The 27,766-nt window shown below is 44.5% G+C and overlaps 1 protein-coding gene across 1 annotated transcript; it reads right to left on the reverse strand.

The window, feature by feature from the left end:
- Positions 1-5,998: 5,998 nt before the first annotated feature.
- TSPAN15 (tetraspanin 15) lies at positions 5,999-24,462 on the reverse strand. The gene is made up of 8 exons (XM_074830003.1): positions 24,367-24,462; positions 18,807-18,992; positions 16,570-16,644; positions 14,104-14,199; positions 12,448-12,564; positions 8,919-8,966; positions 7,416-7,532; positions 5,999-6,935 (listed from the first exon to the last, which is right to left on the reverse strand). The coding sequence occupies exons 1-8, from the start codon at positions 24,460-24,462 to the stop codon at positions 6,783-6,785; spliced, it is 888 nt and encodes a 295-aa protein (XP_074686104.1). The 3' UTR covers positions 5,999-6,782.
- Between the last annotated feature and the right edge of the window lie 3,304 nt (positions 24,463-27,766).

The following is a 27,766-nucleotide window of genomic DNA, read 5'->3' on the forward strand; positions in this document are numbered from 1 at the left end:
CTTTGCTGGGACAGGAACCTTCCCAGAGCTGTGCCTGTGTGTCTCCCGGCCCTGAGCGCAGGGAGAGGGACACCAGGAGGGCTGTGAGCACCATTAGCAGCAGCAGTCCTGTTCAGTGCCATGTTTAGTGATGCCATTTTACAAGGAAAGTGAACCAGCAAAGCTACATTAAGCGTGGGATATGTCTGATGCTGTGGCAAGCCAGGGGACTGAAAATCATCACCATCATCTCAGATGCCCCAGGAGGGCTTGCAGCTGCACAGCCACTCACCACCGAGAGAAAAATCACAGAATCACACAGAATCATCTAGGCTGGAAAAGACCTCGAAGATCATCTAATCCAACCATTAACCTAACAATGACCATAAGGGTGAGAAGAACCAAGAGAGGCAAAGGCATGTCCCAACAGCAGCATTACACAATCCCATTTCCAGCATGATGGCTGTCAAAACTCACCATGAGCACCAGCAGCAAAGGTCTTGGGCTGAGGGACACCTCATCGCAGGCTCCCTACCCTTGTGATCGGAAAGGTCAAGGCTTTCAGAGCTCACACTTGCATTCCTTACCTGCATCTTCTCCCCTTGTGCCATGGATTCGGCCATTCCCCCAGAGGACCATCTTCCCCAACTCACCGCAGCTGGCAGCCAAGCCTTGGGCACCATTTGCACTGCTCCTCCAGTGTAGGCACCTTTTCCAGCACCAGCATGAAGCCGTTTGAATTTGTACTTGCCCATCTGTGTGGTTTAACCCCAGCTGGCAACTAAGCCCCACACAGCCACTCACTCCCTCCCCCACCAGCTGGGATGGGGGAGAGAATCAGAAGGGTAAAAGTGAGAAAACACATGGGTTGATGTAAAGACAGTTTAATCGCCAAAGCAAAAGCCACGCACGCAAGCAAGCAAAGCAAAACAAGGAATCCATTCACCGCTTCCCATCAGCAGGCAGGTGCTCAGCCATCCCCAGGAAAGCCAGGACGGTCACTTGGGAAGACAAACGCCATCACTCCGAACGTCCCCCCCTTCCTCCTTCTTCCCCCAGCTTTATATGCTGAGCATGATGTCATATGGTCTGGGACATCCCTTGGGTCAGTTGGGGTCAGCTGTCCCGGCTGTGCCCCCTCCCAGCTTGTGCACCCCCAGCCTCCTCACTGGTGGGGTGGGGTGAGGAGCAGAAAAGGCCTTGGCTCTGTGTAAGCACTGCTCAGCAATAACGAAAACATCTCTGCATTATCAACACTGTTTTCAGCACAAATCCAAGACATAGCCCCATGCTAGCTACTATGAAGAAAATTAACTCTATCCCAGACAAAACCAGCACATTCTCCACCCCTTATTCCATACCATTTACGTCCCGCTCAGGTCCCACACTGTCCCATGAACTCATTAACCACCACCCCCCTTCCCATCCTTTGACATAATACACAGATAACATTCCCTTAGTCTATGGACCACCCTTGTAAAATCTCCCTTGAGTTTATTCAGTCCATGACTTTGATCCAGAACCATCCCAGCAAAGGAGCGTTGTCACATGGGACTGGAGAGCACCCAACATCCCCACTGGGAAAGATGGGAAGGGGGCAGTTGACCCAGTCAGCAAAACCCGGTTACATTTGAAAAAACCTGTAAACTTCTCCAAGATCCAATATTCTCCAGCAGCTCAACAGCTTTGCCAGTGCCTGCATGTAGTTCCAGGGGAGCTACTTCCAGAGAGCTCCTTCCTCGGTCAGGCGCCTGCCAGCCCGACACCCCAGCCCATTCACCCCCTGGCTCTTGCCCTTCAGCCAGCATGTTTGCCCTCAGGGTGTTGTTATGCTTATTTTAGCCCAGCAAGCTGTACCCTCAAGTGGGAGGGGACAGTGCTGCTCTGCTCTGCTCCAGCCAAGGGATCAGCCCTGTATGGTTCCCACTGTGAGGTCACCAAGAAATGCTCAGCCGGTGCCAGCAGCAGCTTGTGCCTCCTCAGGCAAAGCCTCCCCCATCCCCAAAACCAGCTGCAGGCAGTAACACCCCCACCCCTGCTGCTGACCCACAAGATGTCTCCAGTAACGGCCGAGCACCATGACAAGGTGTGATCTATGAACTGGTACCCAACGTCCAGAAGTATGAGGTGGCTTTGCCCTGTTGTGCACATCCCAGGCAGATCAGCTCTTCTTCTCTCCTTTCCAGGACAGCAGCTTTCACCTGCCTCTACCTCTTCATCAAGGAAAAAACTTTCCATGGAAGAATAAGTATCTCCTTCAAGGGAGCATGCTGGAAACGGGCAGGACACCCACTTTCCTGAGGGGATTTAACAGTCACCCTTGCCGAGGGCTCTTATTGTTGCTGCGAGGCAAAATTTTAGCCCTTACAGCTGCAGAGACAGACTTCAGGCCCGGAGCTGAATCCAAACAAAAGCAGTACTCCCACCCCAAGTGTGAAAACAGACTCGGGCTGGGTCAGTTTTAAGCAGCACAACGGACTGAATGTCATTTTGACAAGTTTAACAGCAGCGTTGTTCTCACCACTACAGATGAAGATGCCGCCCTCTCTCCCCCCTCCCCAGAAGGGCGTAGACATCAGACAAGGATGCAAACCCAAAGCAACTTCACGTGCCACCAATGTGCTTGGGGTTGAGTTGATCTCCCCAGCCCAGCAGAGCCCAATGAACGCCCACCAGATTATTTCTTACCAAAAAGCAATTCCTGAACCCACGCAAGCACCTTTTAATAATCAGCTTGTACAGAAAAGTCGTGAGCACTGGGAAGTCCTAGTGAAGAAAAGAGCCTTAGCAATACAGATCTGCAAAACAACTTCTGACTAAATGGTTTTTAGATCTTAAAACACCGATTTTTTTCCCATCAGTAGGAAATTAGCTCATCCCGCCTCCGAGGCTGGTTTTCCAAGTCAGGTTGTAACGAGCAGCCGTATCCTGAGTGCCCTGCTCTGCCTCACAAACAGATGCTAACTGCTGCAGAGGTTCAGCTAACGAGGGATTTTCAGCTTTAGGAGGGGATGAAGCCCACGGGAGCTGTGCCCACACAAGGGGACTTCTTGAAGCAGGGCAGGGGACAGAGCCACCAGAGAAACCCTGGTGCCATACAGGCACGCCAAGCAGAGATTTGATTCAAGTCGAGCAGAGATTTAATTAGAGCCTTGCGATATGGCATAGCCACACCACCAGAGGGAGAGCTGCTCAGCATTTCTCCTCCAGAACTGTGCTAATTACAGATTTTTATCGCATAACATCATCGTACAGTGCATGATGCTCCAGCCAGGCCCTCAGGTCACCAGCATGTGTTGCCCAAGTGCCGTGCCAAGACTGTGCCTGGATGGCCTGTAATTATTTGAAATACAGAGGTCTGTATTTCTAGCTGAATGGTGCATAACTCCCAGTACAAAACTCCTCCACATTGCTGAAGCAGTGCAGTGACCCTGCTCCCTGAACCCACAGGGGAGGGAGAGCAGTTAAATTAGGTATCACTGCCCAGTAGCTCAGCAGGCAGCCAGCACTGAGGAGCTGTTGCAACCACTCGCTTTCCCAGTCGTTGAACAGGCAGCTGCTCCACACAGCCGTCCCACGCCAGGCAGGAAAGCTCTGGGATGCAGACAGGAGAGGGGCAACGCAGGGGTCAGGCAGCAAGGAGCATCGGGGGTGGTTTTTGCAGGTAGGGAGCACAAACAGCTGCCCAACATCTGTGGAGGGCAGAGCATTCAGGGGCACAGGGAAAGCAGGAGCACGCAGAGGGTGAATCATGGGAAGCTCACAGTTGTCGGAGCACTTTAAAATTACACACATATAAAAGAAATCCCGTAACAGTTCTGGGATTTTGCAGAGCTGCCTCAGTCTTTTAAACAGCAGGCAAGGAGCATTTTTAAGAGCAGGTTTAAGGATGCATCTCCAAGGAGTGGTCCAGCTGTGGCTGCTCCTGACAGGAAGGCAGGATTGAATTAGATCAGTGTTCTTCACCCATTTTAAAATCAACTTTCACATCAGCTATCTGAAAAAGCCCAGATGATCTTCACTAGTGTGACCACAATGGTTTTCACTTACAGCCAAATGAAAAATCAGACCAGGACAACATTTTAAGTCTGGCCCTTCACATGCTTCCAGCTGATTTGCTTGTGGGCATGGAGATGTGCACATTTAAAATGAAAATGCTGGCAGCTGTGTCAGTGATGTGTGTAGAGCACCAGCCTGAGACGAGTCACAGGTTCACTGATGCCGCAGCACCTCCCCTCCAGAACTCGCTTGTGCAGATGAAGTGGGCAGGACAGAGCACACCCCTGCAGGCTCAGCAGCTCAGGATAAAACCTGCTAATTGTAAGCACACAAAACACCTTGTGCACAGTACAAACCCATCCAAAAATCAACCTGCTAACATAGCATGGCACATTGAGAGGAGCCAAGCCTCATGCTTAAGAACAAATTCTCCCCCACACCGTGGTGTCCCCATCATCTCCCACAGCTCAGGTGCTTGGAGGCAGCTGAGCAGAGACCCACTGCATCCCTCTCCTCCCGTCACCTCCTGATTGGCATCATCCTTCCCTCCGGTCACCATGGGCCTGTGAAGCAAAGAGTTAATTTCCTCAGATCTGAGGGAATGGGAAGGGTCAACAGTATTTGAATCAATCATTTATTAAATAAAGTCACACATGTTTAGCTCATGATTGTCAGGTAATCCCCCCCCTCAAACACTGTGTGTGACAGTGAGCACTGAGGATGGTTGAAAATTCAGTACAGTCCACAAATTTCCTTGTTAAAGGGGACCTGCTCCCTGGTATCACCAAATACTCTCCCTGTTCTATTTAAACCACCCAAATTCTAACCATGCTTCTGTCATCTCCTGTTTTCCCACATATCTGGTAAAACTACCACAACATTTACAAGACGCTATTAGTAAAGAAAGAAAAATCACATTTGTCATTCCCTTCTTCACAATTCATTACAGCCTTCCTGCCATCTCAAATTCAACCGTTTGTCCCCTCTCGCTGAAGGCCAGGGCATAGCTCTGTCTCTGGCGATACCTCAGCTCCCGCCTTCCCAGCTCACTCTCCACATTAAACCAATTTCAGCCTCAATCTTCCTTTACCAGCAGTCAGCTCGGTCCTCCGAAGCTGCCCCCATCTTTTCACCTTCCTCTCTTTGTACGCAAATCCACCCCTAAAACTCACCTTCCTTCCTAACTTACCAAAATACATTATTCAGGACACAGACCAGGAAAATTTAGGTGACAACGATATGAAGCAATTAAATATGTAACCGTGTGTGGGACCCAACGCTAGAGTGTGCTGTGTAGGAAAAAACCTCGCACTGCAGATGATCAGCTTGATAACGCTGCAGGATCTCTCTCTAGACGCTGTCAGAAACACTGAAGAACCGGATGAGTCAGTTTTTGGCTCCTGGGAACACATGAGGCTTCCTCAGAAATCCTTGGTGAAGGCAGAGAGCTAAGCAGAAAATACTGACTTTTGAAGAAAGGAGAAAACACATCCAGTCCAAGGAAATTAGAAAAAAAAAAAAAAAAAAAACCACACCAAAAAAAACCCCCCAAAAAGACAGAAGAAAAGCAGAAAGGAGAGAATAACATCCTCTGAGTGGCTTAGTGGAGTGTCAGAAAAGAAGAGATTCACAAAGACAGCATATAAGCCAAACCTGCTTTATTCTCATCCTGAATTTGTTTATTTGAAGCATCACGATAATTAGGTTTTGCATTTTGGCTGCAAGCCTGGCTGGGGCTGGAAAGACTGCAGAGAAATGCACAGGACAAAACAACAAGAAAATCCCCAGAGCTCTCAGTGACTTCCCAAGTATTGTCTCTGACTCACTAAGAGAAGCAAGCAAGGCACAGACCTCCAGTGACTCTGTCCAAAACCCCAGGCAAGTCAGCACCCAAGCCAGAATCATGGCTCAAGGTATTTCTATCTTTTGATTCAGCGTTTGAGGGACAGGCTTAACTTAGATAAGAAAATAAAAAGCATTTTAAACAAAATCTTTGTGTTTTTTTAAAAAAAAACAAAACCAAACTTACTGGTTTTATTCAGACAAGAATTTAGAAATATCTCAACGTACAGAACTCCAAACAAAAAAAAGAAAATCATAAATCACCTAGTTAATTTACTAAAGAGGAAAAATACAGTATGTACAAGATTCAAACATCCTGTAAGTTTATACAAAAGCCAGACAGTAATAAATTGCATTAAAAATATATCAAACATTACCTGACTGATTCAACATTGGCATTTGCCCCATTATTAAAAGGCACAAAAGACTGAGCAATGAAAGTGTTCAGCATCACATCCATTATTGTCAGTAAATTCACCAAGATTGGCATAAAAATTTTATTAAACACATGTTTGATATTCATCATGTAGATCGGTAAGAAATCTTTCTTGGAAGGAGTAAGAAAATAAAGTTGGAAAGGACAAACGTTTAAATGCGACATCCCAAGAGACAAAGGCTCTTCCTAGAAACCTACCTTCAAATCTTCCCCTAACAGTTTTCCCGGCTGCATGTCACTCAGCAATCATTCAAAAAAAGATTTAATGATCCACAAGCCCACCTTCCGGCAGCGTCGCGATACCGCAGCAGCATCGTCGGCAGCGCGGAGCCCTTCTGATGTGTCTTTGGTTGCAGACACACCGCGAGCAACGAGGCTACGGAGGTATCGGCACGCTGCCAACCCGCCGCCGGTCTGCTGGCTGATTCATTACACCCGCAGCCTGTAATAGCCTCAGAAGCCAGCACAAATCAGAACAGGTGGATTCGTTTCTTTTTTTTTTAGATTATATTTGAGGTTTCCGAAGTCACCCCGGGTAACACATGCAGCAGCCAGCTCCAGCAAACTCGGGGGCAGATCTCTGTTGCGCTTCTTCAAACAGTCTTTCGCTCAGCTTGTGCTCGGTGATGATATCTTCCACCCGAGTTATGTAAAGCAAGGACAACAACACTCCCAGGAACTGCGAAAGGAAGGGGGCATCTCTAGTCAGAGATCAAATACTGCTTATCTAACACTCTCACAGCAGTTTTTACAAATTATGTATACATATGTTGTCTATATGGGCAGACATGCGGTACATATACAGACAGAAACTCACATTGTTATTCTTCTTTGCATAGAGGGGTATAAATGGATCGTCTTTGTGAAGAGCTAATACAGCAGAAGAATTACCACCCCTGTGCCTTGGAGCATTAGAAAAATCTCAGTGGACACAGCTATTGAGAGAAGAGGACTCAAAAAACCCAAGCACAATGAAATCAACCCACCAAATCCTGCAATATGTCACAATAATGCTACTAAATTACTGGAATGCCACCTCTGCTTATCAGTTACATTAAGTTTAAGTAAAAAATGATAAATATAGTCAAATAGGATATCACATAACATAGCAACAAATCAGATACTCCCTTTAATGGATAACACACCAGCACCTTCTTACCTGGGGTAGCAAGATGCCGAGCAGCACGCCAGCCATGATGCTGTAGTTGTCCAAAAACCAAATAAGCACTGCATTCGTGCACCCGCGGACATATATAACATGCTGAAGACTCAAGCGCTGCAAAACAACAGAACAAATGTTCAAACAGGCAGTTGCACTGGCATACGATACAGTAACACACGGTAATTCAAAATTCAGGGAGGCAGATCTGGTCCGCCTTCCCCTCTCTTTAAACCCACCAAATTGGACACAGACCTCATCACTACTTCTTCTTCCATCTGTGTTTAAGTTGTTCCACAACTGAACAAGTGCTTTAATTTTTTTTTACACTTTTTTTGCAACCCCTGTTCCAAAAGGAATGCATCCGACTGATTTTATACGACTTGGAAAGTAGGGAAGTCTCTCTTCAGCTTTTATCTCTGCCTCCAAGTTGAAAGTACAGCGGTGGAAAAATATAAATTGCGGACCAAGTGCTTTGCAACAGACTCTAAAAAGGGCAGGAACAAGAGGATTTCTGCCTCAGTCCCACAAGCTGCGCTGCACCGTGACCTCAACCCATAATATAGAAAACACTTGAGGCTGCAAAGAGTCCTAAGCAGATGAATGGGGTAAAGTTAAGCATATGCTTAAGTGCTCTGGGTGTTAGAGCCAGGCTGGACCATTTAGGTGATTAAGCCATAAATCAATGAATCTAAATGAAAACAGGTCATATGTAAAGGTAACCGGTAATCCCAAAAACCAACAACTGAAGCTGTCATTGTGCGCCAAGTGCCTCAAATGAGCTGGGGAGAGGGGCTCTTTCAGACCAACCCCCCCCCCCCGCACCAGCACTCCAAAGCTAGGAGTGGAGAACTCAGGGCAGATCCAATCACCGATTTCCCTTCTTCATCACTCCGCAATTAGTGCCCTGAGTCAGCAGTCTCTACTCTGGAGTCACTGGGGCTATTCCCAAGAGAGAAGACTGAAGGAGGAGGAGGCCCCATCCTACTCCTGGAGGGAGGAGAGGGCTGCCAGCACAACCCGGGAAGTCCCACTCCTCTTCCAGGAATAACTATTACAGGCTTAAAAATAAAAACACCCACTACTGGGATATAAAAGTTAGAAACAGCTAAGTTGGCTTTACCGAAACCGATTTTACTCAGTGAGAAACTTTGGCTTATAAGTATTAACAGCTTTCCCCAACTCAAGTCACTACTTAAAAGGTATGAAATCAGCTTTCTTTGCATTAATTGTGCAATTAGCGTAAGGGGGATGAGCTCTGGGAAGACGTGCTTCATGCACGTCAAACAAGGAATCATGAAAGACAAAAAAGAAGGGAAGATAGCACAATGGAAAAGGTTAGGTTCTTTTAATATATGAAAGTTATTCCAGATAAAATAATTTCAATTGCTGATTTAACTGTCTGGTAGATTTAAGCATGCACAAGACAATTTTATAACTGAACAAAAAAATGCAGAGAAGTGCCACCCTTTGCCACAACAGGGTGGACATTAGTTACGTTACCTCTTTGTCAATGGTTTTGTATCCGCACATAGTGTTGATAATGTCTGTCTGAAAAGCAAACAAAAAATATGAACTGTAGCAGAAAACAAAAAATCATAAAAAAATTATTTTTACTCTTCTTGTGTTCACCCAGCTCATATAAAAGCAACAACAGGGTTACTTCCCAGTCCAACACCAGTTTCTTCCAACAGCCCTGGGGTCAGATTTAGAGCGAGCTCTACATAATTTTAGAGAAATCAGTGCTGCCAGTGTGTCACAACACAAGACATTTGAACTGTATCTATCCAGAAAAAACAGCGTGGCATCAGAAACCAATGCTAGCTACAGCAGAGCTACATGTCACAGCTGTTTCAACAGAACAAACAGCTGGTTTTAATTTTAAGGCCTTAATAACTTTACACTTCTTATTAAGAAAACAAGGGGTTAACATGATGACATCATGATGACAAATTTGAACTCAGAAATATCTAAACCCCAAATAACGTCCAATACTATGAATGCTTACATGAACATTTTACAAGACCAAATTTATTATAATAGAATTTATTTTTATATATCATTATATATATGAATATAAAATTTGTATATTTAAAAAAAGACTGAGTGCTTGCATTCATCACAGATTACTAACACACATTCTGTAGCCATTTAATATTTTGCCTGAGTCCCAAAGCTCTACCTGGCCTGGCAAAGCTAACCTGAAAATACTGTCCTTCACTTACAAATCAGCCAATGCAAAGCCCACTGGCATCAAAGGAAGCAATGAACAAGCCAAAGACGTGGAAGAAAATGAGAATACACAAATAAGGAAAATAAGGCAGAAAAAACTCTACTGTATTGATATACCCTCCCTCAAAATTAAAACAAGATGTAGAAATGAGATTTCTAAATGCTGGTGGCCTCTGAGTGGTAGCCTGGGGTTCCCAGGTCACCCCCCCCTCCAAGAAGGAATAGGGACATTTGCAAAAGACGGAAGGATGACAGATGTTACAAAATGGCAGAAACACTAGCCAGGGTCAAGTTTTCTAAGCCCTCAAAAAGCCAGGCTCTCACCTTGAGCACACAACTGGCTGACAAACAAGGTTCAGTGTGTTCCTAAAAAAAAAAAAAAGGCTCTGGCTATTTCACAGGTCTGTTGGGGAAATGTGAGGGGTACCCATCCGTCAGCCACAGGTAACGAATACTCTTGGAAGTCAAAGTTTGCAATACTAGGCATTGGTGTGTTGCTGTGTCTGCCAAGAGTGATTTTGCATTTACATCGGTCATCCCCAAAATACGTGACCACAACGAACGTAGTCACGTCGTTTAATTTTAAACACAGCATTTGCTAACAGGACATCACGGCACAAGAAAATGTATGCAACAGAGATAAATGCATTAGAAACAGAGGTTTATAAGCATTTGGGGACTAATTTTTATCTGCTACACTAGTTTAAGTCTTCGATAAACAGTTTGACTTAAAAATAGTCCCTTCAGAGCCCCCCCAGTATGAGCCTGGCTCATGTTAGCACACGGCTTTTTCAGAGGATCAGAATCCAACCTCCGACACTAGCGGGAGTTTTCCATGACTACAAAGTGAATGAGTAATCACAAACCATATCTGTAGTTTTCCAGGACAGAAACCAGCCTGTATTTGGAAGCATTTGTCAAACATACAAGATTTATGCATCTTCTGGTTGGTTTTTTTTTTTTTTTTCCCCAAGGCAGCCAGTCATACAGCCACGGTGTTAGTGTCATCCTGCTGAGCACACGTGTGCACCGATTGGACTTCACAAGGCACACCAAAGGCATCCTGGTGTGGCAAAGCCACAAGCCCTAACGTACCACAGCATCTTGCTGAACAGCCTACCCTTAAATAAGAAGTTTGCTTGTTATTTTGGGGCTTCTCCCTGCCTTTTGATTGACTTCCCTGAGCTTAACACTTTGCAGGCTACTTTTAAGCTGCAAATAGTCTCACCGTCATCTCTCCAGTTGCTAGCGAGGATATATAGAGAGAATATATTCCCTGTTTTCCTCAAAGAAGTTTTTATTTTGGCGCTTTCCTGCCTGACAGGTTGCATTTGAAATCCACGTGTCTTATTATTTGTGCCACAGCTGAAAAGGCACCTGGCATTATTAGTCACTGGTTATTGCAGAGCTTCACCTTCACAGTACTGCTTTATTTCCACACACATCAACAAACCTTTTAAAATAAGACTTCAACAGAGAAATGAGAGCTACAGAAAAATAAGTGGTATTTTGAATGACCCGTAAATAGCCAGATTGCCCTTTACTAGCCAGCTCTATCTTCCTTTGCCATCAACTGAGGACAAAATCCTGAGCTCTTCTGCTCAGTACAGCTGTGGATCAGCAGATTTTGTTTTCATATACACAACTTTCTTATTCTCAAACACCCAAGACTTAAAGCATAACTGTTTAGCTTTGGTTCCTGAGAATAAATCAAAGCTCAGTGCAGATTTAAACAGAGTCTTTCTCACACACTAAAGATGTGTAAGCGTATGTGATAAAACACCTTCATATTATACACATTTCTCAGGAACACCTAGCAGGATTACCGACACAGTTATTGTACTTATTTTCCCTTTTTTTAATTAAACAGCCATGCTCAAGGCAGACATTGAAAGGGCAGTGCATAGCAGGCACTGGTAGGCTATCCATCATGAACTCTACGGCATTTGCTCTTACACACACTCAATTTCTCTGTCTCATGTTCAGACCAAAGGCCAAAACCCAGTAAGGCAGGGATTGGCCACGCTGGTTTTAAGTTGAGGAATAGTTCTTTATCAAATTCAGCATTACATCCATCCCTCAAATGAAGAGTGATGAATTAAAACTGCTAAAAGTTATATAAAGCACATTTACCTGGAACTTAATACCTGCTCCTAGTGCTGCCAGTTAATACCAGTTCATCATAGACTGAGAAACTGGTCCAGATTCCAGCCGACAGGGTGTTCTTCCAGGGAGGATTTTACATGGTGGCAAGGTGGGCAGTTTTCAAGGATGGGTTAGGACAGAGCAGCAGCTCCAGTCTAGACCTGCACCCGCAAGGACGCACTGACCCTGAAGTCATCTCCCCACATTTCCAGATTTTTCTGGATGATGGGGTCGTTCTGTTTGGTTTTTAATTCAGAGAGCAGCTGGTGCACATAGCTCCAACCCCCACCCATGGAAGCACTTAGGGCCCAGGCTTCCTGGCAAAACTGGAGTAGCAAACCCTTGGGAAAACACCAGCAAAACTTAATTTTAAGCAGCACTGGTCCAGGCAAGCCATGAGGTTAGAGGAGCTCCCAAGATCCCTTCTGTGTTTCAAGGACTGTGTAGTGGGACAGTAAGATGGACCAGAGCCAACATGTCTAATTCATTATTTTCTCCGTTTCAAGCTGTCAAGACCCACGGGATCCATAGCTTCCACTTTTGGGGGACCCATTTTCCTTTGCTTCTTCCCCCAGGCTTTCTGAAGTAAGGTACCTTTTTAAGCAAACACTGGCAACCCCGCAGAGAGCAGCGATGCCAAGATACCACGACTGACCTTATTTGTGACACAGCAAGTGTAGGGCACCCCGCAGGCCAGCGGTCCTGGCGCCGCACAGTTGTGGTACACGTTTTGTGACCAATCTTTATAATCTTCCCCACCGCAGCACTTAAACTGGAAAAAATTACACAAAAGGGAAAGGAAAAAAAAATTGTATCTCAACAGAAACTCTTCTAATAAGTAGAAAACAAAATAAGAATAAAACTATTTTAAGAATACTACCCAGAAATTCTGTCATTTTATCAGCAAGGCACATATGAATGTATATGATAGATACAACTGAAAAGAATTAAAGATATAGGTAGCATTCCTCTGTCACTCATCAAGCAGTTACCCAGGGTGCCAGAGCAAAGTACTCAGTGATAAGTTCCACCTCCCATCTTTCCCGAGTTAAAAAAAACCATCTTTTCAGGTCTGGACATCATTAAGAAATGTTTTCACGTTCACTCCATCTCAAGCTGTAATATATTTCTTCAATTTTTTTTAAGGATTGTGACTACATTTCTAAATGAGTCTACAAGACAGAAGTGCTGCTATAACGCATAAAAATAATCTCATCAAAACATTTTGGGTGTAATTTAGTAGAACTGAAATCTGGCAAACAAATACTGTAAGTTTACATTGACTTAATACAAATACTCACTTTATATTTTAAACGAAAGAGAACGGAGCAATTTATTTAATCACCAAAATGTACATTTGCTGTACGTATACATAATTTTGGGCAGTGCATGGAAACTTTAAAGCATTATGAAGTCTAATGACAAAATTTCCTCAGGATGGTTTGCTTTTGACAGACTTTCCATGCTAACTTTGTTTTTCAAAGCAGGCTGCCATCTCCATAACGATGTTATAAAACATACATATCACTTCCTAAGTTAACTTTTTTTTTTAAATCATTATTTGGCATGGTCACTGACATCACATGGGCCCTGACACTGCATTTCTGAACATTTTCTGCTTCTTCTATAGTCTCTGAACTGCATGGCAGAACTCTTCAATAATCCAATAAATGTTTCAACACACCAGCCTTAAAAAAAAAAGGCTGTGAGTCAACCACACGTGCCATTAAGTAATGCTCAGCTGGGCTCAACACAATTTCTGAATTTTAATTGCAGGTATATACACTTCCACAGACATTTCCTTTGAATAACCACATTGTTAAAGAGCTTGCTGTGTGCCCTTGAGTGAAAATACAACAGTCCAGGTTCAAACAGCCTAACTGCCACCTAATTTCTCTTTATCCGGTGCCTCCTGTTAATGAGATGCCTTTGAACGTCTCGAACCAGCCAGCAGAAATGCTAAGCGCAAGAATTTGGGTGGAATTTTGGCTGAATTTGTCTGAATCCAGCTGTGGGGCCCTTATAAGCCTACAAGTTTGCAGGATCTGGCCTTGAGCATCCCAATCGCACCTACAAAGGCAAAAGCTGCGTTTTTCCCCACCCCCACAGCGATTTAGAGGGCTTCAAATGCCAGCTGGGATGCTGAAGGAGCCCTGACCGCAGCGACGCCGTAACAGATGACGCATGAGATCTCATCCCCCTCGTCAATAAGAATCTGATTATCACATCACTGGAAGAACTCAAAGCTGTCGCCAAGGACCTACCGCATCTCAGCACTGAATTAGTCCCAGGAAAAACAAAAAAAACAAACCTGCTTTTGAACAGAATCCATTATGTTCTTGAAGTCTAAATCATCGTAGTAATTCTCAATTCCCCTTCTAATATTATCGTTCAAAAAGTTGATTGTCTAGAAGGCAAAAGTAAAACAAGATTCATAGGTTACACACGTCAAAACAGAACTAAAAGAGCAGGTTAAAGTGACAAGTGTACTTGATGAGCACAAAAGGAAAGGCTCTTTTTTTTCAAGGAAAAAACAAGTATCAATTCAAAATAAATCATAGCACAGTTCTGCAGCAATTGACCACCCGTTCTCTTTTACAGAGGAGCCTCACTGCTGGTTTTGTGCTGATAAATAGTAACAGTGCGACACCTCTCCAGCAAGGTGCAGCTTCTCTGAGTCCCTCCAAGCATCTCCCAAGACCGTCCCATTATCCCTATGCAGGATCCCTCCCACCTGTTGAGACTGGGGATCCCCATTGTCTTTTGGGTGACAGAATGGCAGGTTTGGGTGGTGGGTCTTGGCACCATGCCCTGGGCAACAGAGCTGGCTGTGTTCCTGCTCACCATCTTCCATGAATTTTATTTTCCATAAATTTTATTTTCAACATTTCCCAAGAAGTCCATAACTGCCAGATAAAGAGCTTTATTCCACCTTAAGCAGAAAAAAGTGTATCTATGTTTCACAGTGGTTGTTTTGGGAAATATGGCAGTGAAGCAGTGGCAGATATAAAATGGTATCTCCTCAGCTTGGCATATTAGAAATTAAATCAACAAAACGTTTTTAAAGTTCAGAAGATGAGGAAACAAAAAAGAGTATTTAGTTTTCAACATCCAGCATAGCAAAAAATGGGACTAATCATAACCAGAACATAAAAACTTTCCTTTCAACCCAGCTTCTAAAATTATCAAAGTTAAACCCTTACAGATCAGAAAGAAACCTGAAATACACCTACTAATGTTCTCAGTGTTACAAACTGCAACACTTAAGAACAAAACAGAACAAAAGCAGTTATCACATTGGTGATTAGAAATAACACATGATGTTGCAGGACTATCCTAACTGGCCAAGAACAAATGGCAGCAAATACCAACAACTCTCACACTACCTGTATCACCTCATTCAGACTCGACAGATTTGAGAAGGAAATAGAGAAAGAAATGTGAAAAATCAGTAAGATATGTAAAACAACCAGTATTTAAATAGAGGCTATTACCGTAAGCTTTTATTAAATACTTCCTTCTCCTCCCCATGCTAACCCCGAGTTCTCCCTTAACTTCGTAAAACAAGCAAAGAAACCTAACCCTGAGCGTAGCTGTCCTGCTCAGACAGCCAATACACGTGTTGGGAAAACGCTTACTGCACAAAACCCCCAACAATGCAGTTTCTTTGTCCAAAAGTCAACAGCAATTCTTACTCGCCCTCTCAGCAAATACCATCTTTGGCATTTACTTAATTTTCTGTTAACCAAATTTTCTGCATCCCATGATGCCCACGCTCCTACACTGGGGCAGGCTGATCTGCTCCCTTTGGATGAGCCTGGAGCTCCCACCACAACTCAGAATAAATCCTCACGTGGGGCCAAAGTATCTCCTACAACAACAGCTAACGACAGCTTCTAGAAATGAAGATAACTCATCCTCTGCTCTCACAGGTCAAGTTCATGACTCCAGTCCAGCATGCAGTAAGAAGAAAACACTAACTAGGGAGAACATAATACTACTTCAAAATAACAATGAGATGTTATTTTTAAAAAAATCTTTTTTTTAAGCTTTTTTTAAAAAAAATAACATATGTAACATAATATGTGTGATTTCTTTTTGTGGAAATAAGATCAGTAGGATTGGGGTGGGGAGGAAAGAGATCTTGTTATTCAGCATCTCCTTTTAATGCTCGTATTTTGCCAGATTAGAACAAAAATCAAAGCATAAAAATCTAGCACTTGCCATAGCAAACACATTTATGCTTTAAAGCATTTCTAACAGAAAAAAAATAGTCTGCTACTTTCTGTTTAGAAAAATAAAGGGGTTTATATAATTAGGGCATGCTTGTAAATAATGGGGTCTCCTATAGAAATTAGTTATGTTGCTTATGGAAGTGGGCAGGGAAGAGGTGTCCTTTATATATGGTAAAACATTTTAGCCACTAAAAAATAACAAAGTCTCCAAATCCACCTAGAAAATTCCCAAATCCGCCATCTGAGATCCAGAAAGCAAATGAGAAGAAATAGATGGAGAGCTGGAAACTCATTTTCCACGTATTGCACATTCCTAGTTACCAGATTTTCTCCAAATTCTTTAATCTAGAATTCACCTCCAGAACAGGTGGCCAATCCCACCCATTCCTGAACCTGAAAGGCCCTGAAAAGTCTTCAGACCTCCATCAATTAGTGCCCAGGTGACAATTTTAACACCTTTTATTTGCTTGGTAAAGTAGCTGAAAGGTCATGGATTGTCAGTAATGTTTTTGGTGATCAAAACCTAAATGCAAGTGGCTCACCTGGTTTCTGAAGATCAGGGCCACCACTCCACCAGTCAGCTCAATCAGCAAGCAGATACCAAGAATGTACATGAACTGCAGAAAAACAGTTTCAAGTGAGTCCTCGACCAGAACAAACCCCCATTACTCTTTCAATTAGTGTCCTTAAGTCTGTAACATTCAATTGCCAACATACTCGGCTTTCTGCATATGAGATGTCATTTTAAAGAAAGATATAAAATGGTTTTGTTCTTATAAAACTGTTCATGTCACAAGAAAGCCTTTCTTCCTCACTTGAGTCATTCTGGGTTTTGCCCAGTTGGCAAACACAGTATTTTTCTGCTTTCAATGGACTCAAAACCAATAGATGCAGTTATCATGCCAAGATAATTCTCTCTATAACAGCGTCCCAGAGAAGCATGTTAACGGACTGCTACAAACCACACCGAACTTCATGTTTTTATGCTTCCTACAGAAACAGTACTTACCTGTCAGCTTTAATTTTGGGGTAAAACAGTGCTTTAAGATAATCCAAACCACCTTCTAGTAAATCGCCAGTGTTAAATCAAAGCAGAATTCTGGGCTTGGTACCTTTTAGTGTGTTTCTTCAGAAGAGGGAACGGAGCAGTACTGCATTACCGAGCCAGCTGAGCGCAGAGGCTGCATGGGGGGCATTAACAGGATTTACTGTGCTCAGTGGTAAGAAAAACTATACCTGCTAGTTCTCATTTTATTTATTATTCACCTGTGTAGAATATATATATATGCTCACACACACACGACTACAACATATGCATCTGTGACTACTTATCAAAGCCCATGCAAAATATGAATAATACGAAGAAATCCATAGCAACACCACGAGATAGCTGTGACGTGCCAGTACTTGAAATGTTTTTCCAGCTCAAAGGATTCTTTAGGCATAAAAGATGGCTGTTACATGAATTTAGGTCTGCTTCTTAGCAATTAACTTCATCAGGAGTGAAGTTTTATGATCTCTCATCTGAAAATAATCTCTAATGCTCCACCCTGAAAGCTGGTTTAATTTCCGTGCTCTCCATACCCGGTATCAGTGTCACAAAATCACTGGACAGATATCTTCTCTCCTGCTAAATCTGGAATCAGCCCAAGAAGCAGACATCAGGGACTTTCTCCATTTAAATACCCTACTGAGTTTGCTACCACAATGGGAACAGAAAACGTCCTCGGCATCAGATGAGGACGCACCACCACACTCAGAGTGAAAGAAGGCACCACCGCCTAAGGACAGACTCTTAGTAAAATTCCAGTCTCATTTCAAAATCCACAGTTACATCTTGCTTTGGCCTGCGTAACATACCACGTATTTACCATTTCTTTACATTGACCTGACATGATGGTGAAAATTTTTTTCACGCTTTACTTTTAATTAGTCATATATGCAACTTCCATCTGCATTTAGGGAATTTCCCTAAAATTTCCCCTTTCAGAGGCACTGGAGAGAAAACCTGTGTCCCTGTCATTTCATTTTCTCTTGAAGCCCTGCAGCGCTATACAGCTAACATCACAACACACATCTCTCCACCACCCCCTGACACTCCACATCCCAACCAAGGGCAGACAGACCGCAGCCACCGCAGCCTGACCTGGGGTTTCTTTCTCTAGCGGCTTCCTCAGGGTTGAAACAAGGAACATTTGGAGAATCGTAAGAGACCACAGCTCATCTCTGTGCTTAATGTCCCAGCAAACGGGTTCACAGTTGTAGGAAATCCCCTGGTACTGAGGGGGGAAGCTGCAGGCAGCGACAGGGCAGCACCATTTCCTCTTCTCCAACACAGTTCCCCTAAGCAGGGCACATGCCCATGGTATGGCCAGACTAGAGAAAAAGCAGGCACCGCAGTGCCAGGCTAGCATCAAATGGTATGCCAACAGCTGAGTTTGCACAAGATCCATGCCAGCTGATAATAACTCACATTCCTGGTTGTTTTCCATAAAGCCCTTAACTACTGGAAAGCTGGTTTTCTCAGCGCCGGGCTCTGACCCGTGCCTGTCCTGTCACCGGCAAGACGAAATACTGCTGCTCCCTGATGGAGGGACATCCACAGACCACAGTTAGGGGACCGCTGCCATAAAGCAGTTCCAGATTTAATTACAATCAAAAAAGCAACTTTATTAAAATATTTTTCAATGCAGACATAGTTCTGGGTTTGAATTCAGGTGACACTGAAAAGCAAAAGCAATGAGCCTTAAAAAATAAGAATAAAACCCCCAACACTTACTGCTTGAAGAAGGCATAAATTGTCTCTTAAAGAAGCCAGTACACCCACAAAAGATACCAGGAACATTATAATGCCCAAAAGTATTAAAATGATTGCTGGGGCTAGAAAGGCACTTTCTAGAGTTTTGTACTTCTGTCTTTCAACTTCTGCATAAATCCCAACCGCGAGGACAAGGGCTCCGATCACCTGAAACAGAAAAAGAGAAGAGCATAGATGTTACTTTTTCTCCCAGTAAACACAGAGATGACATTTTGTGAGTACACATAAACCTGAGACTACTCCCTTCAGAATTAATTATAAACAATGAAACACTAAAATCAGCAGTATGGATTAAAAAAAACCAACAAAACCTTAAAGACTAAAGCAGAAAAGAGCCAAGTTAGAGAAAACCCTAAGATTTGTTCACTTCAAAAATATATTTAATGATGTTTTAAATTCTGAAAGTTAAACAAATTGAAACATACATCACTGGTTGAAAAGTAATCTATTACTCATCTGAGATCACGTACACTACATACACTAGCAAATGCCACAGCATTAATGTTCCTCCTTTGCCTGTCTGTCCATCCTTCCCTCCGTGTGTGTATGAATATATATATGCCTCTAACGTAACAGAATTTCTAAGCCGATCTGCAATCAACAGCTTGTATGTCCCTTCATATCAGCTCCTATTGTATTTAGGCTCAGTAAATACAGCCAGGTGTATCCTATACCTCCACTCCTGCCACCAGGGGAAATGCACTGGATTTAAAAACAAAAAACCAAACAAACCAACCCACACAAACCAAAAAATGCAAGTTTGAAATTACAGCACTTGCCTGAGCAACTACCAGATAAAGCTGACAAGTGAAGCAAGAAGTGATGCACTTCGTTTAACAAGGCAAAGATATTTCAATCAAAATAATTACAGCTACATACATTTGGTATTAAACCTATGGTGTGCTGCAAGTTGCTTTGAATTATGCTGAATTTGGGGGGGGAAAAAAAAAAAAAAAAAAGCCCGCAACGTTTAATCATGAAAATTGCAGTGGAAAAACTTTACTTTCAACTCCAACAGCCAGGCACATCCTCAGGGAAGAGCCGAGATTCAAATCAATCATTTTGGCAATCTGATAAACAGCATTCCCCTTTTCTGACCCAACATTTCAGCAGTAACCCTGAGTCTGCTCCCTGCACACCAACAGTGAGGAGAGCACGTTTCTTAAATATGAGAAGCTTTTTGATCTCATAAGGTATATCCCAGACAAAGGTCTAAACGGACAAATGACATACAGTTGCAAGACTGCGAGCCCAACAGTTGAAATATTTTTTTGATTATGGGATATCTTAAAATAAATAACAACTCCCTGGAAATTCTTGATTTTCTACAGGTAAGAATAAAAACCCCAAAGGGCATTATGTGAGGAATGGCACCAAGTTCTCATTTCAAAAAGAAAAATCTCAGAAGGGTTCACCCATAAAAACAAATATACTGAAACTATTTAAAAAGCAACTTAAAAGTTTACATGACCAAATTCAGAGTAACCCTCCCTCTGACAAATTCAGTAATTGTATTGATTATGGAAGGCATAAGAGAAAACATGGTGGACAAATAATGGGTACCCAAATTGACCATTTATATACTTCTACTGTAAAACTGTGATTAGGGCTTTTTATTACTACATGGCAAATTTGTCATGAGTGTTAGCTTTATTTAAAAAAAAAATAAATTATTTGAGTAATGAAGTATAAATCACTGTTCAAGCAGAAGACAAACAAATCAGTTTTAAATTTTTAAACACATAAGAATCAAGGAAAGAGTCTTAGAACCATACAAAACAATTACAGAATATAAAATTGGTGACTGTACGTGTATATGTGATTCAAAAGTTCTAGTATTATTTTTATTTTTTAAAAATAAAAATATAAAATTTAAAAAAAATAAACAAAAATCTGATACCTTTGTGTCCTGACTGCATTTACCCTGCTCGGAAAGCAGCAGATAATACTATCCTGCTAACGCTAAAGCACTGATAACAAGCTCAACATTTGCCTGGTGGAATCTTGGCTTAGAAAATTTTTTTTAAAAAAAAACATTGGACATAAAACACGGGGATTAAATCTTGATGGGGATTATCTGGATTTCAAAAGCATGTCGTTTCAAGACTAGAATATTTACTGAAATGTCTTTCTTAGCCATAGTTTTCTCATCAAAACATTCAATTTGAGGTGGTCTTTAGTTTTAAAGATTCAAATGTGCCTGTGAGTAGAAATACAAGACACATTCCCACTTTAAGAGCTTAAGATACATAGACACAGAGATACTGATATACATATCTTCATCCTCTTCCATCTGCATTTTGCTCACACACCCTCCAAGACCACTTCTAGCATTTTAAGTGTACAAGAAACTTCAGTCCTGCCTTTTGTTTTCTGACACCAGCTTGGCCCCCAAATAACCCCAGAATTCCTCCCCTCAAATTCTCACCCATTACAGCTTTCACTGTCCAAGGACCAGGGTGCCCAACACCACATCCCAGGTAAACGACAGGATTCAAACCATCTTGTGACCCACGGGAGAGAAACAGGGAGCTTCTCACCACTCCTCTGCTCCCTCTAGACATGCATCAAGCCGCTTGCTCTGGAAGGCTTCAGGATACCTGACATTAAAATGATGTTGCTCCCCAAGAAGAGGACTACAAAATACCCGTGTAATAAAACTTCCTCAAGCAATCCTACATTAACAGTTCTGAATACAGTGGCACGCAGAGGGCACGTGCCGCAGGGAGGCAGGAAGGCTTCACGCTGCACTTGGCAGCGCCACTGCTACGCCGGGGAAAAGCATCAGCTAACAAAAAACTCAGATCGACCTATCATATAGTAGACACACACATGCATCCCAAGTTTTATACAGGTCTTGAAGCATAAAAAACTATTGAGCGGAAAAAAGCCCACCTAAGCACACTGTTAAAATCTTCATTCCTTACAAGCAGGATTTATGCTTTCTTTATCTTCTATTTTTTTAAGCATTTAATAAAAATCTTTTAAACCTTTAATATGGTCAAACCCATAGCAGCAATTATTTATGCCAAGCAGATGTGCTAATTTAGCAATCATCCCACCCGCGTCTCTTCTGTGGGACTGTGCTCTCCCTTCCTGTGACCAGGGGTGGAAACACAACTTTTACGTAGGTAGCCCACAAATATACATACTGTTTACATCCTGCATCCTTCACAACAGCTCCCAGTTTGGCAATTCACGCTGTGTCCGCAGGAAAAATTGACTGGTCTTGACTCACATTAATAAGTATCCACCAGCAAATACCAGGCACTTTCTCTGGGGCTTTTGCACACACAGAAGCTGCTTTCCCAAGAGAAAGGAAAAGCATTTATTTCTAAGTTGTGGTTTTAACCCTGTATTTACAATACTTATTCTTAAATAAAGTGCCTGCTCAACAACAGCGCCTTCTCTTTAAAACGCTGGATGTTGTTTCAGCCAGGCAAGAAAAATTACATTACAGACTCATTTACCAGCAAAACAGTTGCCTGAAAAAGTTATAGTGAATACTAACTTTTAAAAAAGCCTCTGGTGATATAGGAAGACACAGCAGCGACAGGGCCTGTAGCAAACATCCCCTCCGGCACTCCCAGCAATGCTTTCATTTCCTTTCTGCTTTTGGATAAGGCTGATATTTAGTTCCCGGTGATTTTAAGCAATCCTGGGGACTCAAATCCGGTTGTTCATCACTCACAAATGTACCGGAGGAACAGCAACAGCAGGGAGGAAACCGAATGGTCTCAGCATCCCATACGTCAAAGCCCCAAAAAGCAGCAAAAGGACACAAATTACCCAAAATTTAAGCAAGCCAATACTTCACAGCCAAACTGCACTCCCATTTACACCAATTCAAAAAAAAAAAAAAAAAAGTAAGACTAACACAGCTGAAAAAAGAACCAGGCCACTGATATTTACAGCTAATGAGATATGCTTCACTAAGCTAGAATAAAAGAAAATTTCAAGAGAGGAACCCACGCGCCTTCCCTCACACAATACAGCGTGTGTTCAGCCGGATGGCCGGGAGCACGCTGCCCAGTGCCAGCCTTCCCCAGAGTAAACGCCGGCAGCCCCCATCCTTCCCCTTCCCGCAGTCCCCGTCTCGCCTGCCACCCTCTCTCCCTCCCGGAGCAAACCACCTCCCCGGCAGAGCCAACAAAGGGAAACTCTTGATTATAAACAAGGGCAGAGCGTTGAAAATCCAGAGCAAGCAAATACAAAGAGTAAATGAAATCCTCAGGCTGCTTGAAAGCGGCTTTGTCCTCCAGAGACACTCAGAGAAACGTTTCAGAAGGGCCCTTTTTCTGCTACCAGATTAATTTTTATATCCCACCAGCAAAGGCCCTTGCTGCCAACGGAAAACGCGGAGTAGACAACGTGCACGGTCCTTCATAAAGGACAAGCTGCAAAAAAAAAGGGGGTTGAAAAATAGCACAACAAATTTCCCTTTTCTGAAAATTGCACCTGCGGAATATCTGCTGCGGAGTAACGCAGGAAACTTCTCAGGGTCTGAACTCAAGGGTCTTCCTTGGTTGGTATGTCTGCTGAGAAAGGCAAAAGATATCCAGGATCCAAAAAAGTCTGAATTACACCCAAACAGCGTGCATTTTAATTTTTGCTCATCCTTAAATCATAGCTATAATCAGACACCTACTGTCAAACCTGGTGGATCTAAACCCCCGCAAAGCACCAAAAGCTTTACGTTCCCGCCTTGTAAATACCACGTCTACTGAGAGAAGAAACACAGACCAGCAAAACAAAAGCTTCAGCAGTGTTTAAACTGAAAGAGACAGAAAGAAACCCCGCCTAAGCATCTCATCCATCAGTACAGCCCCGAGCCAGCGCAGCCAGACAGCATCACCTCAGTATCCTGGAGCCTGAAAAACCACTTTTTACAATCACAGTCCTTACACTGAGCACTGACAGCTCCTTCCAGGCCGGGGGGTGCCTGGTCAGGACAAATGTGCCACGTTTGAGAAGTCGTTGGCAATAGACTGGACTCATCAGCTGGGACTTTATCACCTCCAGGAGACTGCACGTGGGTTTTATCGGACACCTGGCCGAGGACAGCAAGCGTGGCACGCCTGGAAGTTTGAAAGCTTCAAGGTATCACCTAGCCGAGGCTTAGAAAAGGGAATTGTCCTATATACTGACGGCTGGCTTTGTAGGGCAAAGGCTTTATTTGCCCAGCTCACCTCGGGGAGAAAGGGATTATTTTAATAGACGCATAAATGATTTTACCTGGTGAACTTTCAACCCCTACGAGTCCCCATCTGCCAAAACCAGTTTGCCGGTCCCCAGGTTGCTACACCCACGGACACAGGTGTGCCAGCCGCCGGGTTCGCCGCGGAAGCCCCAACCATCGCTGCCAGCCCCCCCGTGCCTCGCCCGGGAGGGACCCCGAGTGCCGGCCGGGACCCCACGGACCCCCCCGGGACCGCACACTCGCGCACAGCCTCGGGCTGGGGGAGTGCTGCCGCTCTCCGCCCCCCACCCCCCCCCACGCGTGGGCAGCCGCCGCCCTCACCCAGAAGGTGGTGGAGTAGGTGATGAGGGTGAGCTTGAGGCACAGGTAGGAGAGCCGCCCGCAGTACCGCACTTGCTCCGCGTCCCCCGCCGCCATCCTCCTCCTCCTCCTCCTCCTCCTCCCGCCCCGCAGCACCTGCTGCCGCCGCCCGCCCTCCCCTCTGCGTCCCTCCCCTCCGCTTCCCGGCGGCCTGTGCCCGGGGGAGGGAGCGGCCGCCCCGCCGGGCGGGACCGGGGCCGCCGCCGCTTCCGGGAGCGGGACCGGCCCGGGGAGGGACGGGGGGTGTCACGCCAGGGGGTGCCCAGGGGTGGCACAGCGCCCGGCGGAGAAACAACACAGAGGGGGGAGGGACGTCGAAAGCGAAGGGAAAGCTCTGAATTGCTCCCGGCTGCGGCTTTTCCGCCTTTCCCCCCCCCCCCCTTTTTTTTTCGCCCCTTTCCCCCCACCCCCCTTTTTTTTTTTTTCCCTCCTTTGCAGTTGCCGGGCTGCTCGTTCAGGACTAACCCCACAGCGGGAGACATCAGGAAAAAATACGTCGCTGCTCAAGCAGCCACCGAACGCTGGTGCAGGAGCCCAGAGCGACACACAGAGCCACAAACCTCTGCAAGTGCCATTTAATGTCGTGGGCAAAAATCCATAGAATCACTGACTGGTTTGGGTTGGAAGGGACCTTAGACATCATCCAGTCCCAACCCCCTGCCATGGGCAGGGGCACCTTCCACTAGACCAGGTTGCTCAGAGTCCAACCTGGCCTTGAACCCTTCCAGGGAGGGGGCAGCCACAGCTGCTCTGGGAAACCTGTGCCAGTGGCTCACCACCCTCACAGGGAAGAATTTCTTCCTCATATCTAATCTAAATCTCCCCTCTTTCAGTTTAAAACTGTTACCCCTCATCCTATCCCTACACCCCCTGATCAAGAGTCCCTCCCACCTTTCCTGTAGCCCCTTTAAGTACTGGGAGGCTGCTCTAAGGTCTCCCCGCAGCCTTCTCTTCTCCAGCTGAACACCCCCAACTCTCTCAGCCTGTCCTCACAGGGGAGGTGCTCCAGCCCCCCGAGCATCTTCATGGCCTCCTCTGGACCCGCTCCAACAGGTCCATGTCTGTCTTGTTCTGGGTGCCCCAGAGCTGGACACAGCACTGCAGGGGGGGTCTCATGAGAGGGGAGTAGAGGGGGAGAAACCCCTCCCTCGCCCTGCTGGCCACACTGCTCTGGATGCAGCCCAGGACACAGTTGGCTTTCTGGGCTGCGAGCGCACATTGTTGGCTCACAGCCAGTTTTCCATCCACTAACACCCCCAGGTCCTTCTCCTCGGGGCTGCTCTCAATCCACTCCTCACCCAGCCTGGATTTGTGCTTGGGATTGCCCTGACCCATGTGCAGGACCTTGCACTTGGCCTTGTGGAATTCCATGAGGTTTGCATAAATGCAAGGCTGCTACCTGGGTGCTGGGTTTTTCAGTTGGGTTAATAACATTGCAAAGCAGACTCCCTATGCCCTATAGCAGCACAATTAAGTAATACCAGAGCATTTACGTTTCATTATAACACCCAGGCAATTACCCATGCAAAGAGGGTCCAGTCCTGCAAATAACACAGCTCAAGTGCAACAGTTAATGGGCATATTGCACTGGCCCCATTTTCTGCCTACGCCGATGTTTATCCACGTCCCGCTGCCATGACAGTGGGTCAGTGTTGCATCTTACAGAGCGATCATGAACTGCAAACACCATTCATGCCTACGAGATGAAATAAGCCCTTTCAAGCTGGCAGCGCTGCACTCCTCTCCCACAAAGGACTATTTTCCTCAGGGAAAAAAGTCTCATTCAAAGTGGCAGACAACTGTCACAGAGTCGGTTGTTGCATCCTGGCCCAGAGCAGAGACAGACGGCATTGAAAATCAGCGTCTGGTATCAGAGAAGATGAAGTGCAGCAGCATTTATTCTTAAGTTATCTAGTAAAGAGACTGTGGAAAAACTCCGAGCTGTGTATGTAAAACTGTAAGTGGTCGGTCGCACGTCATTTTGTTAGGTACATACAAGATACCAGTAGTTGCTACCAAAACCTCTTTAATAAAGCCTAAAAATTTTTCCTGGATAATTCTGTTATAAAAAGTGTCATTGCTCCTTCATGCAGTGCTAAACTCTGCTTCTGGGAAACAAATAATCCAGTCCAGGTCCCTGCCAGCGACAGAACAGCTCATCACCTCTAACATTTCCGATATTAATACATAATACAATGTCCTAGAGCATTCATCTTTTAAAATATCAACAGCTTCAGTTTGGAGACAAATTTGCAAATATTTCTGACACTTACCAATGGTGTGCAGGCTGGAAATCTCATCACATATCATGTAAGAGCTGGGAATTAGAGTCTACCACATGTTCTTTGTGTCTCACAGGCGTCATTCACATCCAAACACATTCCTGCCACTTATGTTTTTTCCTTTTTTGTGTATTTAACTAAATTAATAGTTTTAGTTTGAGTTCCCTAACACCTTACCTTGTCGTTCGTGCTCTGATTTTCTGCAAATAAAATTTCAGGGCACGACCAGCTGGATGGGGAAGCCGATTAAAAGGAGTGTCCATTTTCCTGTTGTTGTCGCTCTGAACTGAGCCAATACGTCAAAACCGGTTCCTATCATGAAACCGTATGAAAATAACTGAATAATCCTTTTCTTTTTCTGAATCCCAGACTGTCTAGACAATGAAATGGCAAGATTTCTGGACACAATTAGTATAGTTTATCAGCAAACAATGGTTTAAAGTAAGATGTTATGAATTGCCTGCGGGGCTGAGGGTCCTTCTTGCTTGCGTGCTCTCCACCTCAGCCCGATGCAGCGCAAAGCTGCAGTTTTCCAACTGGCATCTCTGCCAGCATTGAGGCAGATTGTGCCTTACAGCATCTGCTCCTGAGAGCATCCAGTGACTCAGCTAGTGGTGGTTTTGTTCACGTTAAGGATCAGCAACTTCCACATGTCTTCCCTCACCTCCGGGTCTGCCAAGGTTGTTGCAAGTGTGTAGAAGGCATAGTAGATCCCATGGACAGTCTTCAAAAGCCATGGTCTGCAGAGCATTTGACCCAGGGCTTTAGGAGATCTGCAGAAAAGGAAAGTGAACCCGCAGCTAGCCCTGCACCAAGGAGTGTCAGAAAGACCCGAAGCTTTTCAGAGCTACCAACAGCATTTTTGCTGCTTTCTTCCAGCCCAAGCCTGGCTGCTAAAGCTGCAGTCTGGCTGCATGTTGCCCCACCCAAGGTGGGTGTTCATGGTCCTCACGTCCTGCTCTCAGAGCTGTTCCCCTGGACAAAGGTTCTTCCTCCCAAAACAGAGTCCAAGGTGCCTTCTGATTAAAGCCTCTACTGCCTGTATTACCTTGTATCATTTTTCCAAAATACAAAATGCA

This window comes from Strix aluco, chromosome 7 (assembly GCF_031877795.1).
Source record: "Strix aluco isolate bStrAlu1 chromosome 7, bStrAlu1.hap1, whole genome shotgun sequence".
Lineage (NCBI taxonomy): Eukaryota > Metazoa > Chordata > Aves > Strigiformes > Strigidae > Strix > Strix aluco.

Bases quoted from the DNA above. Each gene is read 5' to 3' on its own strand.
- TSPAN15 (XM_074830003.1), bottom strand. From the start codon at position 24,462: ATGGCGGCGGGGGACGCGGAGCAAGTGCGGTACTGCGGGCGGCTCTCC. The intron at 18,993-24,366 runs GTGAGGGCGGCG...TTTCTGTTTCAG, and splicing joins CCTACTCCACCACCTTCTGG to GTGATCGGAGCCCTTGTCCT. The intron at 14,200-16,569 runs GTGAGCCACTTG...TTTGCCTTCTAG, and splicing joins CCCTGATCTTCAGAAACCAG to ACAATCAACTTTTTGAACGA.